The 14,350-nt window shown below is 31.6% G+C and overlaps 1 protein-coding gene across 2 annotated transcripts; it reads right to left on the bottom strand.

Annotated features, from left to right (window-relative positions):
• Positions 1-1,838: 1,838 nt before the first annotated feature.
• On the bottom strand, positions 1,839-3,539 carry LOC105367424 (CCA tRNA nucleotidyltransferase 1, mitochondrial). 2 transcript variants are annotated; one of them, XM_011506126.1, is made up of 3 exons: positions 3,510-3,539; positions 2,748-3,349; positions 1,839-2,662 (listed from the first exon to the last, which is right to left on the bottom strand). In XM_011506126.1, the coding sequence occupies exons 2-3, from the start codon at positions 3,302-3,304 to the stop codon at positions 1,885-1,887; spliced, it is 1,335 nt and encodes a 444-aa protein (XP_011504428.1). In that variant the 5' UTR covers positions 3,305-3,349; positions 3,510-3,539; the 3' UTR covers positions 1,839-1,884. The 2 variants fall into 2 exon arrangements, with proteins under 2 accessions (XP_011504428.1, XP_011504427.1); XM_011506125.1 differs by having other exon boundaries at positions 3,514-3,535.
• Between the last annotated feature and the right edge of the window lie 10,811 nt (positions 3,540-14,350).

Here is a 14,350-nt window from a genome sequence, read left to right as displayed (position 1 = left end):
GAATCCTTACCAAACATTTTCAATATAAAATTATCGAACGCAAGAAATTCTCATTGGGCATAATATATTTCAATCTAACGATTCTCCCTACGCTTTAATAAACATATTATATTATTCTTTTCAAACTATTCCATCCTAATTGTCATATTGATAGATTACTTTTTAATATTAACCCCTTAAAATTATTATGCAACGAGCCACAAAAAAAAAAAAAAAAAAAAAAAAAAAAAAAAAAAAAAGTTTTACCTTATTAAATGAAAAATCTCTAAAATTCTCCGAGTTTTAATATGCCTCGAAAGTATTATTCAAGAGGTCGTGACCAGAAAGATGGATGCCCACCTAAATTGTAATCACTATTCAAACGGTAAAATATTTTATGAATTATATGTTGTTGTTATGGAAATCAATAACAATTCTATTATAAATGATAAACTTTTATCGCTACCGTTATTATCCACTCTCATAATGCTTCAAATTCATATTAAAATTTATGAATGTTTATTCAATGCAGACAGACACATATACATTCTGATTAATGTACTTCCTTCTTTCTATACAACTTAACTTTATAATAAAGCTTGCGCTTCATTTTAAACAATTTTAAGTTATTTTTTCTTTTCTTTTTCTTTTTTTTTTTATTTATATAATTATACATTTGTGATAATTATATATGACGAGCATTCTTTTGTAAGATTGATTCTTAAATAATATATAATCGAATGAATAAAAAGCATTGAAATTAAGAAGAATTAAATGAAAAAAGAACTCTCCAATATTTCGAAAATTAATTTTTTCTATCTTTCCTGAAATTGGAGAAAAAATTTGTATTTCTCAACTCGAGTTTTGAGAACGAAAATAGAAAATGATTTTAAGCAATTGACACGTGGCAAACAGGAAAAGAAAAAATCACATTCCACGCCGAAAAATTATCAATTTTGAGAAAAAAAACACTGAGCATTTTTACATTATATAGGCTGAGACTTACGTGACTTGCGTCACTTTTTCCTTGCCCCAATAATACAATTTATTCTGCATAACAAATAATCTATTATTTATACTACTATTGAAAAACAAAAATAATAAAATGAATAAGACAAAAAAAAAAACGCTCGACAGTCATTTTAATATACGTAATGGTAAATAAAAATAAAAATAATTCATTGATGCAAAAGAATTCGCTAACTCGTATTAATCTACATAGTTACGGCTTTTGCCTATGGAGAGAAGAAAAAATTACTTAACCATGGCAGTTTCTATATAATATTACAGAATAATTCATCACCATATGCACATAAACTTCTAAATCTTGTAAAACACACGTGTGAATTTACATTTCACATTCATAGGGAATTAATAGAAATTTATTAAAATTTGAAGTCGGCAATTTAAGTAAATTTAACTCACTCGAGGCATTATTAACAAATGCGTTTAAGCTCGTCAGGAATGAGAATTCCCTATAAGACCTCGAGTGAATCACCGAGCCGAGTATAAATTTAATTAAACTTCATTCTTGGCATAAAAACGACCAGTGTGAAGGGTTTAACTTGACCCCGAATAGTTTTCCAGGTCGCGGTTATTTAATTGACAGTTCGTGACTTGTAATTGGACTTTATCAATATATCGGATGATTAGAAATTGTCAAATAGTGCGCCACATTGATCTCTAAGCGCAATTTTGTAAATTATCCTACACAATTGAAATTAATCAGTTCCATTGATAAAATGCATGGATATAAAGTTAAGAAAAGTATACACATAATAATAAAATATATATGCAATATGAATATTTAGCAACAACGTCGTTTTACTGAAATGCAGTATATTTTAAATAAAATTCTTATTACAAAATGGCTTAATTAACACCGCAAGTCCTAATAGAAGTAAGTCAATATTTTCGAAACTTTTTTTTTCTATTATTCTTAAACGAATTATCCATGTACTTCCTTTCATTTTTAACTTTCTCAACTATACTTGGTATGACATCTTTCATTTCTGTTAAGGATATTTCACAATCGTTATCAACCCAAACATCTTTGAGTTCATTAATTACATGTTGCATGATTCTTTTATCATTTACGAAAGGTAATAGCTCGCTACCCCTGACTGGAAAGTTTGTATTAAATTTTTTCATCTTTTCTAGCAGATCCATGGCACCTTTATATCTAAGAAATTCACATACGTATTCCTTTGCATCCGAGACTTTGTATATGCTTTTCAAAATCAATTTCTGATAAAATTTCAGAGAATTTTCATCCAGCTCATTTTCTCGATATTCCACTATAGACAACGCCAGTAGCCTGTCATATTTGGTAAACTTCAGACGCATTGTCAAGTCGAGCACTTCATCCTCGTTATTTAATAGAGCGGTAGCATAAGAAATTGGTCGCAGTTTAACATTATTTTTCTCTGCGTTCAAACAAACTTTATCGAATTCATCGTAATTGGGATTCTTAGGAATTCCCATGTATTTACCGCATCCGCACTCAAGTATCTTTCTCGTTATTTCTCTGCAAAATTTTCCTTCCAGAATCATACTCCATTCGTGCCATATCCTTTCTCCGGATATGATCTCAAGGCCACTGACATTGTCTTTAATAGCTTGAATCGTTCTAACGTCAAAGTTATCTCCAACGTCACTGATTCTCCCATAAAATCTGAAGTACCTAAGAAAAAAAAGTTATTGGCTACTTTACGGCTCGCTTATACAAACGCACCTAACCAAAACGTACGACTTTGCCAACAATTTACCTTAAAATTCGTAAGAAATCCTCGCATATTCTCTCCGCAGGATCCCCTACAAATATAACATTTCTTTTCGTAAGATCCTCGTAGCCATAAAAATAATCGTACACTTTTCCATTTAAATCTAAAAACATGGAGTTTATGGTAAGATCTCTTCTACTCGCATCTAATAGCCAATCGGTTGTAAATTCAACATCCGCGTGTCTGCCATTTGTTACAACGTCGACTCTAAGCGTGGTAATTTCAAAATTTTGTTTGTTGTTAATTCTCGACGTTATAGTACCATGTTTCTCCCCATTACCATTGATCATCCTAATGTCCTCATTGGTAAATATGTCTTTCATTTCAGTAGGTGTGGCATTGGTAGCAAAATCAAGGTCCTTTGGATTAATATTCATCAATATATCCCGTACTGCTCCGCCAGCTATTCTCAGTTCAAAATTATATTTCTTAAAAATATTTGACAAATGAATTAATTCGGGTGTAAAGAGCGATTTGAATTCCGGTGTATCCAGTATCTTAATGACTGGATCACTTCGATGCAATAGATTTTTATTAGACATGTGTATTTTAATCCACTTATTCGTATCTATAAATCGTTTGGCAATCTAAAATTGATAATAATTAACAATTACAAATTCACGATCATAACAATATTAAGTACGGCAGTTTTATAATAGATTATAAAATAAATTTAACAAAATTGAATAGAATGCATATATAACCTCATAAAAACACTATAAACATAACCAAAACAATCATACTTACGTACTGGCATTTACTTTTACAAACACAACGTAACTTCTGAATAAGCATTAGCATATTTCAAATTATTTCGCTCATTTTAATCATTTATAAAGTTATTTAATTTTCTATAAGCATCGACGACAGCAATGAAATACTTTTCTTATCCTATAGCCATTACATGGGAAACAGCTGATGAATTAAAAAATTAAAAGACAATCGATTTGCCGGCAAACATGAAACGCTTCACAATTCCTATAAACCCTGACAAATTATAAACAAAAGGAAATTAATGTCAATGTCAATTTCAAGATGATTCGAACATTATAGCAAACAAACGCTTGCAACAACAAAAAAATGTGCTCACGATAAACGAAATGCAACAATGTTCCACTTTGGTGAGAAAAAATTAATGAATACATAAATGAAGGGATATTTATTTGCTCAATTTGATATAATTATTAAAAAAATTTTATAAACTTAAATTTCAGACTATCATACTTTTGTATTTCTAATTTTTAACTACGGATATTTGTTGTTAAATACTTAAACAATACAAGTCAAATCAAATTAATCGTTCTAAATGAAAACAAGAATTTTTGCAATTGCTTACTACTAATATTAAAAAGACAATATACAAGCTAAATTCAAACAAATATCTGCAAAAATCTACAGTCGACAATATCGGGCTAAAACAAGGGATCATCCGTCAAAAATTTAATGAGAAAGTAGCAATAATGAAAATCAAACTAGCGCCATTTATAAGAATAAAATTTACGCGCAAGTGTGTGTGCGTGTGCGTGCGCGCGTGTGAGTTTGTGCGCGCGCGCGCGCGAGTCGTAACTCAACCGATATTGTCGTTCTCTTCTACATCGGCTGTCGCGATTTAAAATTAAAAAAAAAAAAAAAAAAAAAAAAAAAATTCCATTCATTGCTGATCCGATTGCTCCTCAATTAGTTTCTATCCCTTTCGAGCAACAAAATAAGCGTACGATAACTACAGCCATTACGAATTCTTATAATCGATGTAGAAGGGATACATTCGCCGAAGTATGCACAGTGAAGTTCTATGCTTATTGGCTCTCACACACGCGCGCAATTTAATTACATAATGCGAATTCAGGATTTTGCAATAGCACCGTAAGTAGTGGTTTTTCTATGGGTTTTTACATGCTAATGAATTTATTAAAAACATTATCAATAATTAACGAAAAATTGAAAATCAGCAATAATTACATGTTATCGGCATTGCTATTACGTACGGCTGACAGTACAAAATACTATTTTGTTTTGATACATTCATTCGTTATTAATAATTATGTATTAAGTTAATCTATTCGCTAAAATCACATCAATCAATCCCATATATTTTTTTTTTTACTCCAATATGAATATACTTAATGTATTTATGGATCATATAATAATTAAATTAATATTTATTTTTTTTTTGTATTCACAAATGTCATATAAGTCCAAGCTAGTATATACTGAAATTTTTAAACGTCAATTTATAATTAACGTTTACGTATACGAATGACACTGTGAATATTTATTGTGAATAATTGTATTTAGTTATCAAAGGAGAAGAACATTAAATGTGCAAAAACAATAAATTAATTTACAATTGATTTACGAATAGCAAAAGAAATAATATTTATCGATATTACATAAAATTATTACAATTACCATAACGATAAAAGAAAAAAAAACAACACCTGTTTAATGCTCTAAAGAAGCAAAGAATTGATATGAAATTTAATTAATCTATATTAATTATATACTAGAGAATAAAAATATAGATGAAAATAAATATCGCCGAAAATTCAAATATATAAACGCTCTTAGTGTTATTAAAAATTACTTTTTATCTCAATTTCCAAGTCAGCTTTCAAGATAAAGAAAAAAAGTAGTGATAGTAGCCTAGATAAAGCTTTTATCAACGCAAAAAACGAAACTTGTTAATAAAAATTGGTGAAGGAGGATATGTTTAAGCTAAACAAGAGCTACATTTACTTTAAAATACTCTGAATTTGTCGAGATGAAGATTCTTGAGTTTAATTGGCGAGGGAGCAGAACACAATACAACCACCTCGAGATATGACTTCTCCTCACTGATTGAAACAACAAGTAACGATGTATAACATAGTGCAATGGCATCGTAGCTTTTGGAATATTCGAGCCAGACAGATGTGGGACAACTTGTTCACTCGAGCTTCATAGATGGTCAATTGCATTTACCTCGCTCCTACGTTTTTCTCCTGCAAAGTACTTACACACAAGTAATCGCGAGAACTTATCAAATAATTATTAGGGCCAATTGTTTAGCTCGATAAATCTCAATTGTCAGACAACAGCACCGTACAATCAACTTTTTCATTAATATTCCGAGGAAACATTGACACCGCGCTTACATATGCGCTGTATCAGTATATCAGTCTCTTCCGTCCTCAAATTGAAATCACATATCACGAAGCAATAACATTTCAATTTATCTACCGAGCATAATAATCTTCCTCCTCAAAATTCCCTTAAAATCGCCCTTCACATTTTAATGGTATTTTTATTATTATTATTATTATTTTTTTCCACCTATGCAAGATTGCGCGATAAACCCGGCTCATCTCGAAACCCGAATAAACGGCATGAATTGCAAACTCCGCACTACGTGTATAAATGACTTTGAGGTCAATTTCTCTCGATCGAGCTTCGGACAAGATGCACTCAAAGTAATCTACCCTACCTCGCTCTAATTTAGGGAATAAGCAATTTTTCACACAAACCTTTTATGGCTAACTGTATTTTTGCGCAGCTTTCACGAATGCCGCACCCTTTCACGGAAGGACGTCGTTATATAACGCGATAACCCCGTAACCGGGCAATGTTATAGAATTCATTAATCGTAAAAGCTTCACATTCTTCGACTCGCCACTCGTAAATGTGAAATGCAATTTAACGGATTCGCGATCTCGTACGAGCCATTGTATTTTCGTGATTAGCCTAGCAGCTTTTGACGCTCAATAACAACTGAATTAATTATACGACAATTTTTATCCATAATTTGATCCTTAGTTTTTCATTCGAATTTCATCGAACCCCGCGATATCGGAGATTATTGATAAAAAAAAAAAAAAAAGCAAAAGAATTCATATGCAAAATTAAGATGCAACGTGAACTTGATTGAAAATTTAGTCGGAAAATATTAAATATTTAAAACAATAGAATAGTAATAAAATTCATTGCTCATTATTATTGACTGTCTTATAGTCTGTCTCGTTTCAAGCGTATTTTACAATAATATTATTAAAAATCTACGAATTATCATTCGATTGCAAATTAATGAAAATAATTTTGTATTACAGGAAAATAAATACAAAAAATTTTACTTTACCAAAGACAAAAATATCATTCAAAATTATGCTCTTGTAATATCCATTAGAAGACACAATTAGCTCATTGTTTGATTAATTTTATTGAGAAAGCAAAGTAATGTGTTCCAATAATCCCAAATCTACAAAATTTAGAAAATCAACAACGTAAGTTGTTTTGAAGCATAAAATAATTAGAAGAATTCTGTGTAAAGGATTCTGTTTAAATGCAATGTAAATGTAAATTGAAATTTCATCGAAATTCCAAGTATTATGTATGAAACATGTATATAAAAAATTATTTTATATTCTTCTTTATTCAAATAATTTTTATTATTTTAATGTACACAATTAATGTAAGTATCGACATTTGCGTTCAAGCAATTTCAATTCGTGTAATATTCTTGTTTGTAGAAACGTTTTATCAATACTTTCGACGTATATTATAAATATATTAAATACCATAAATTTTGTCTATTATCAAATGCATTAAAACATATTAAAATATGAAATCATTTTCATGTATTATAAGCGTATTAATGTAATAATGTACCGAGACCGAGAAAAAAAAAAAAAAAAAAAAAAAAAAAAAAATCCTATAAAAACATCGACATTACTTTTGCCTGATAATAAAATAATTTTTTCATTATTTCAACAGCATATGTATTATATCGTTTTTAAAACGATTTTAATAAAATTAATAATTTCTGTGTAAAATATTCGTTTAATGGTATTATTTTCCTCATTACTTTAAATTCACGTAGTAATATATAAAAGTCATTTTATATTACTTTCCTAAAGTATATTATAATTTTTTTTTTTTAATCTTGATCATTCCATTCGTTGAAATTTTGCACAGAAATGTATAATGTCTCTTGGTCTGCTTAAATGGAGATGACCGATGTCAATTAATAAAAACTTCATGTGCGCCCTTACCCCTCGAGACTTTCTCTAAACTCTCAGATTGCGACGCTATAATTAAAATTTAAAAAGCTACTTTTAAAAAAGAATTAACAGGCTTCCCATTACATTGCGCCTGCTTACATTTAACATAATTTACGTATTACATAAAGTTTCATAAACTTTTCCCAGCTTTTGTGGGGCTTAATAAATAGTTCATAGATATACATTAGAAAATCGATTAGATGATTCAGGTATAATTAATTATCGTTATATAAGGAACTTTTAAAATGTTTTTTCGTTACGTACTAGTAAATGGGAGAATAGTTTTGCGAAAATATTTGAGAAGAAAATTGTTATATAGATAGATTCTACAAATATTTGACGTTAAAACTATTGTTATTTGGAGAAAGTCAATTGTAAAATATCAACTGATTGTTACAAATTATGATAGTACGATAGCTCGATAATTATCAAATATAAATAAATTTGACCGAGGACTTTATAAACATTCACCTAGTTATAAATTCTTTTCATAATTATACAGATTTATTATTGAGTGTGTCAAAACAATGAAACATAATCCGATATTTCGTTAAAACATTTGAAACTGTGTATAATTTACGTTATTTATAATTTATTTATAATTTACGTTCTAAATCGCGTTGGTCATCGTTGCCGTTCGTTGCCTTAAAATATTTAAATAATTAATTGCAATTTTGAATGTAAGGATTGCTCATTAAAACACTGAAATATTACATACAGTCTCCCTATTAGTTATTTAATATTTATTTGAAAATTGATTAATTGTTTTTAATTAGATGCGTGGGCGTGGCCGCGAGTCGATATTTATTTGCGAATGTACGTACGTATGTAGGTATGTGCTATTAAAACACAAATCTTCTCGATATTTGAAATTGTTATTACAATTTTGACATTCGAACTGTCCCCATTCCATCCAGATAAACAATAATAATCTATTTTATATGAACATTATATGCAAACACAAAGAAGAAATATTTAATCGTCACACGAATAAATATTCGATTCGACGTCATGCGACGCTATTTTTGTGCTTCTAATACTCAACTACGTAACGATACAATGCAAAATAACTAAATATTGTTAATTACAATATATCGATTTCGCTCAATATGACGGTGGTATAAATTTTATTATAATTCGACATTTTACAGATAAATTTGTATTCGTTACAGTCGATTGAGCTCCAACAATGGCAGAGACTATTTGATAATTCCGAATCACTATATCGAATGGACAATGCAATTAAAAAGACGCGCAACTTGCTTTAATTTAGCGAAGCAGTGACCTTTGCTTTGCGACACCTAAATTATTATTTAATATATTACAGTTTTCTATATAATATTTATATATGGTAAAAAAAAAAATTTGTATCTCCCTTAAATGGACATTGAATTGCGCCTGTCTTTATAAACAACAAATCGTTAGGAAAATCATTATTATTTACAATTATAATGTGAAAGTGAGTGTGATTAATTTGAAATTTATATTAAGTCGTATGATAGTGACGTATTTACATGCACACATGCATATTGTAAATATTATTTGCAATGTATTGAAAATTACTTTAGCGGCGGGCGAGTGTTGCATACTATTTACACGCCACATCTACGACAATATATCTTAGCTCCTGATGGCAATCACCGTTGATAATGAAATTATCAAGTCCACTTAACCGTAGTCATCTACGCTACTTTCACACTGGAAATTCACGAGAAGAAAAAAGTATTACTACGGTAAGAAACATCTGTCGCCGATAGATTTATATGACAGTAACAACAACAACAAAAATATATATTAAAGCAATATGAATTTGCAAATGTTAGAAAATCTTGCTTTTCTATCCATTAAATCATCTCTTTGACAATTTCAATTGCTGAAATATAAAATTCGCCTTCTTATTAAGCGATCCGATCAAATTTACACCTTATAACCAACTATTTTTATGTGCATGTGTTTAGGATATCTAATCAGTGACTAATAGTCAGGGACGTATTAGTCAAGAATTTTCACTCATCCTTTTTATCCTCGTTTCCACTCGTATATAACCACTCGTTGTGTCCAATCGATACATAATACATCAAGTACCGAGCTATAATATTATAATATTTCAATGCAGTTATGCATCTTGCAACTCGTATTCAAACATTGAAAATTAATTGAAAAACAGCATACCAAGCTTTTCCGGCAGAATTTGTTATCCCTTGAAAATATGTACCTTGAAAAGGTAAATTTTACTATTTGAGGTATATGCGGTGCTCTACTTTATCATACACGAGTAATGTCTGACTTTACGCATCTCCATATTTTCGCACACAATTGACATTATAAAATTTGTCAATCGATTAGACACGTTTTTCCTTAAATTATCGCTGCTTATGGTTTATGAAATTATGCAAAAATTTTTCAAGAAACTGTTACAGACCGACAAGTGGCCCAACGTGAATCGATTATTAAATAATGTTACATGCAGCCTCCCATAATAAAAGTACTCGTTAGCGTGATCGTTAACAATATTGCAAATCCATATTCAAGCGTATAAGCTGAGGATAATTGACGATGGTGAGTCTCTCTTTACGGCCATAAAACCATCGTTTTACTCATTTAAACGTACAACAGTTGTTGCGTGGAGGAATAACGCAGGCAGAAATACATGAAGCGTGTATATCATTTCAGTTAGTGTGCACGTTACTTATCATTACACATAATGTGCGAGGAAAAAATTGACATTCAATCAAAGCACGCAAGGTGGAGATTATACGTTCCCATGGACTAAGGGAATCTTCTCTTTCTCTCTGCCTCTTTGCCAGTCAATCTGTTATTGCGACCGTCCTTATTTACCCATTCAAAGTAACTTTGTAACTGGAATAATTAGTTGGAGAAGCGAGCGCACAATAGTCTATATGGATACGAGTGTATGTGAGAGCGAAAATTCCCGTCGATGTTACGAAGTGAACACGATTTGTGCTTTGTCCCATCGTATCCGGCACTTGGGATTTGCTCAACAATACAGTTCCCTTATCTAATGAAAAGAGAACGTGAAAATACTGATGCTGTCCGCCTTTTTCGTAGTAAGTCAATTAATGTCTTTATCCTACTAGTAATTGTACATAAAGTAGTAATCCTTTTTCATTCTATTAAAGGGCCATTAGAGTTTTGTTTTTCAATAACACGAGGTTCCTTTCAATGGTCAGCCGAGGCAGCCAAACGATAATTAACAGAATATCTCCTTTATAACACAAGTAAAAGAATAGGCAAATAACAATAAGATAAGATTAACTGGGAATTCGTCATTTATTTTGTATTGCAACATAAAATTTGTACAAATAATAATACGTAATACGTAATACGTAATAATACGTAATAATAATAATAATAATAATAATAATAATAATAATAATAATAATAATAATAGCAATTATAATTATTCTTATAATTTGTCGTACGCACGCTGTTTCGCTTAAATTTTCGTATTTACAATATTACACAATTCGTTTAATATCGTGTAAACTACATGATTGGCGATTGTTCAAATATTGAACAGAAAAAACACTTTGTTGAATCGATGATTAGAAAAATTTAGCATTTTAAAAGAAACGACAAAAAAATTGGGTTGGGTGTGTGTGTGTGCGCGCGCGCGCGCGTGTGTGGTATTTGTAAATAAAGAGAAGAGCATAAACATCTGGAATTGATAAAATCGAGATATATTTGCCTCGTCTATCTACGTGTCATTTAAAAAGTGATGATTTAAAAATAATAATAATCAGGTGTACGTACAGGCGAATCGCGATACAATCGTAGACGTTTATATAAATGGTTTATCTCCCGTAATACGTACGCCCTCTCCCTGCCCCCAATGCTTGTTGTGATATATTAATCACACACACCAATATATATATATATATATATATATATATATATATATATATATATATTTATAATTTGTACATACATGTATGCAGACTCAGGTATATGCCCACGTGTACGTATGTATAAAATTTATATACTTATATTTCCTTAAAATGAAAGTTTGCGTCTCATCATCGGTTCGCTCGCTTTTCTTCCGTTTCCTCCCACATCCGTTTCTCGATTCAATTTTTTTTCTTATTTTCTTTTTCGTTACGTTAATAGTTGACTTAATTAATTAAAGTTGCAGCTAAAGTATTTGCACGAGTCGCATTAGCGATTTTTTTTTTTAACATTATATCTCCTATCTCGTCCTCTCTCTCTCTCTCTCTCTCTCTCTCTCTCTCTCTTTTATTTCTTTTTTCTTTTATACTTTCCCCTTATTTACAACATATCTCTCTCAGCAATAATTTCTATACAATTTTAATCGAATGCGCATTATTCGATGAGATGAGACGAGCCTCTGAACTCGGGCTACTTTTTTTTTTTATCGCCAGACAAATTCCGATCTCGTCAATGCTCGGACAGTGCATTCGAAGATCATTTTCTTCCGTATCAATTATTATTTATTATTATTATAAAAAAATATGACGTTTGTATACACATATTTACGCCTTCTTACTCTACATCATTCGCATCAACATACACGCATTTTGTACCTTTCGTCATGCCTCGCGTTCGTCATCCTCCCACACTATCACACAGAACTATAATATTGGTCACAACGCGTTCTCCATAATTCCTAGTTCGCTCGAGAATTAAAAGTTTGCACGAAAAAGTTTCTCCTCTCGCCTCCCATCCACCAAATGCAGCCAGGTCGTCCGCTCTCTCTCTCTCTCTCTCTCTCTCTCTCTCTCTCTCTCTCTCTCTGTTACGATAGATTCGAGCTCGTAGAGGCGTTTAGTTGATCGACTTGACGACGCGCCGACTGCTGTTACCTTTCCTCCTTCAAATGTCCAGCTAATTAACAGTTGCGTAAAGCAGCTCACGAGACCGATTATAAAAAGTACTCGTGAAATGTAGGGAGAGGCTGTGAGAGGTGTGCGGTACATGGATAGAGGCAATGAAGAGCATTTCGTGCAAAGTATTTGTTCGCGTCGGGAACCGGAAAAAGTACGAGAGGCAGCGAAATATATAAGGGGACCGTTCGAGCATCGACGAAAGTTCATCGGCGGAACGCTCGCGCATCTTCGTAATATTTATAGTAATAGACAAGTGATGTATTATCTCTTTCTTTCATTATTTCCCTACCTAACTCTATTATTTCTTTGTGTATTTTTATAATCTCTTAAACGATGCGTGTGCGTGTGTCCCGATCGAAGCGAGGATATTCAACAACAATGCCATTATTGGCATGGAGCCTTGGATTTTTATTTATCTTTCTTGCTTTCAGCTTCATGTCACGCGAGAGTGACAGTCTTAACAGTGACGAATCTCTCTTTTGAACGAGTATCTTTCTTTCTTTCTTTCTTTCTTTCTTTCTTTCTTTCTATCTTTTTTAAATTATTTTTCACCGCAAGCGAAAATGAGATCACATTGTATTGTATAATAATAACAACTTCAACAACATTGAACATTGGACAAAAAGGACATAATTCATAGACGTTCAATGTCTATACGAGTGCCTTAATGCGTGTCTGTATGTGCGTCTGCGTGTGCGTGAGTGAGTGAATGAGTGAGTGCGTGCGTGCGTGCGTGCGTAAAGTTCGAATTGCTTTTGCGACGATGATACTGCCTGAGCCTTGGATATCTCTTCTAGTGTCATTAAACTTAAAATTCGCCGTTATAATGTGCAGAATTTTCGTTGCGTTGTATATTCTCATCGAGATAATGATTAATAAGATAGGTTGAGGGACTGGGAATATCGCATTACAAATGTAGCAGGTATTAAGGCGTCGTAATTTGTTAAATAACCTCGAAAGTCACATAGAGTTATACTTTCTTCTCAATCTGTTAGAAGATGCTTCAATTTCATCGGAGAAAATCAGCGATGAATATCACAGTCGAAGAGTTTCAATGTAATAATACAATACCGTTGTAAAATTTCTATAAGAGGCCTTATAAACGTAAAAGTCGCGTGAACGTGTATAAACAAAGGCTATATGAAAGATTTTTATAAATCCATTATGGCGAGCTACGCGAGATTCAGCGTGCAATATTTAATTGGCGATTTGTCAAAATTTCGGATAATGGTGTAGCTACGGCTTCACTTTTCACATCACAACTTCAAGTGTTGCCAACAGATTTTCGTGATACAGTCGTTACTTCAATGTTTAGCGTAAACTATTAAAAAGCCGCGACCACTACACTCACGTCGACGGGCTGATTTTTACTAAAGTTGAGGGGGAAAAAGGCTTTAAAAATTTACGTGGATGAAATAGTCGAAATTAATGACTGTTCGGGACAATGGTACAGGACATTGGTACCTGATCCTTCCGTTAAAGTCGATTTCTAAAAGCAAAATCGTTTGTTTTAAAATGACAAGGCGTAAGTAGATAATCCTCGTAGAAGCTGTGGTGGAACATTGAAGAAAAATTAAAAATAGCAATCACCCCCGAATCAACTATTCGCTCGATTTGATTTTATCCTCGATTCATCGGTACTTTTAGTATTTCAGGCAAAATAAGAAAGACGGAAAATTGCTTATTATCA

Source organism: Ceratosolen solmsi, unplaced genomic scaffold, assembly GCF_000503995.2.
Source record: "Ceratosolen solmsi marchali unplaced genomic scaffold, CerSol_1.0 scaffold7, whole genome shotgun sequence".
Lineage (NCBI taxonomy): Eukaryota > Metazoa > Arthropoda > Insecta > Hymenoptera > Agaonidae > Ceratosolen > Ceratosolen solmsi.
The sequence above is the reverse complement of the archived record's forward strand: the minus strand, read 5'-3'. Positions and strand labels throughout refer to the sequence as shown.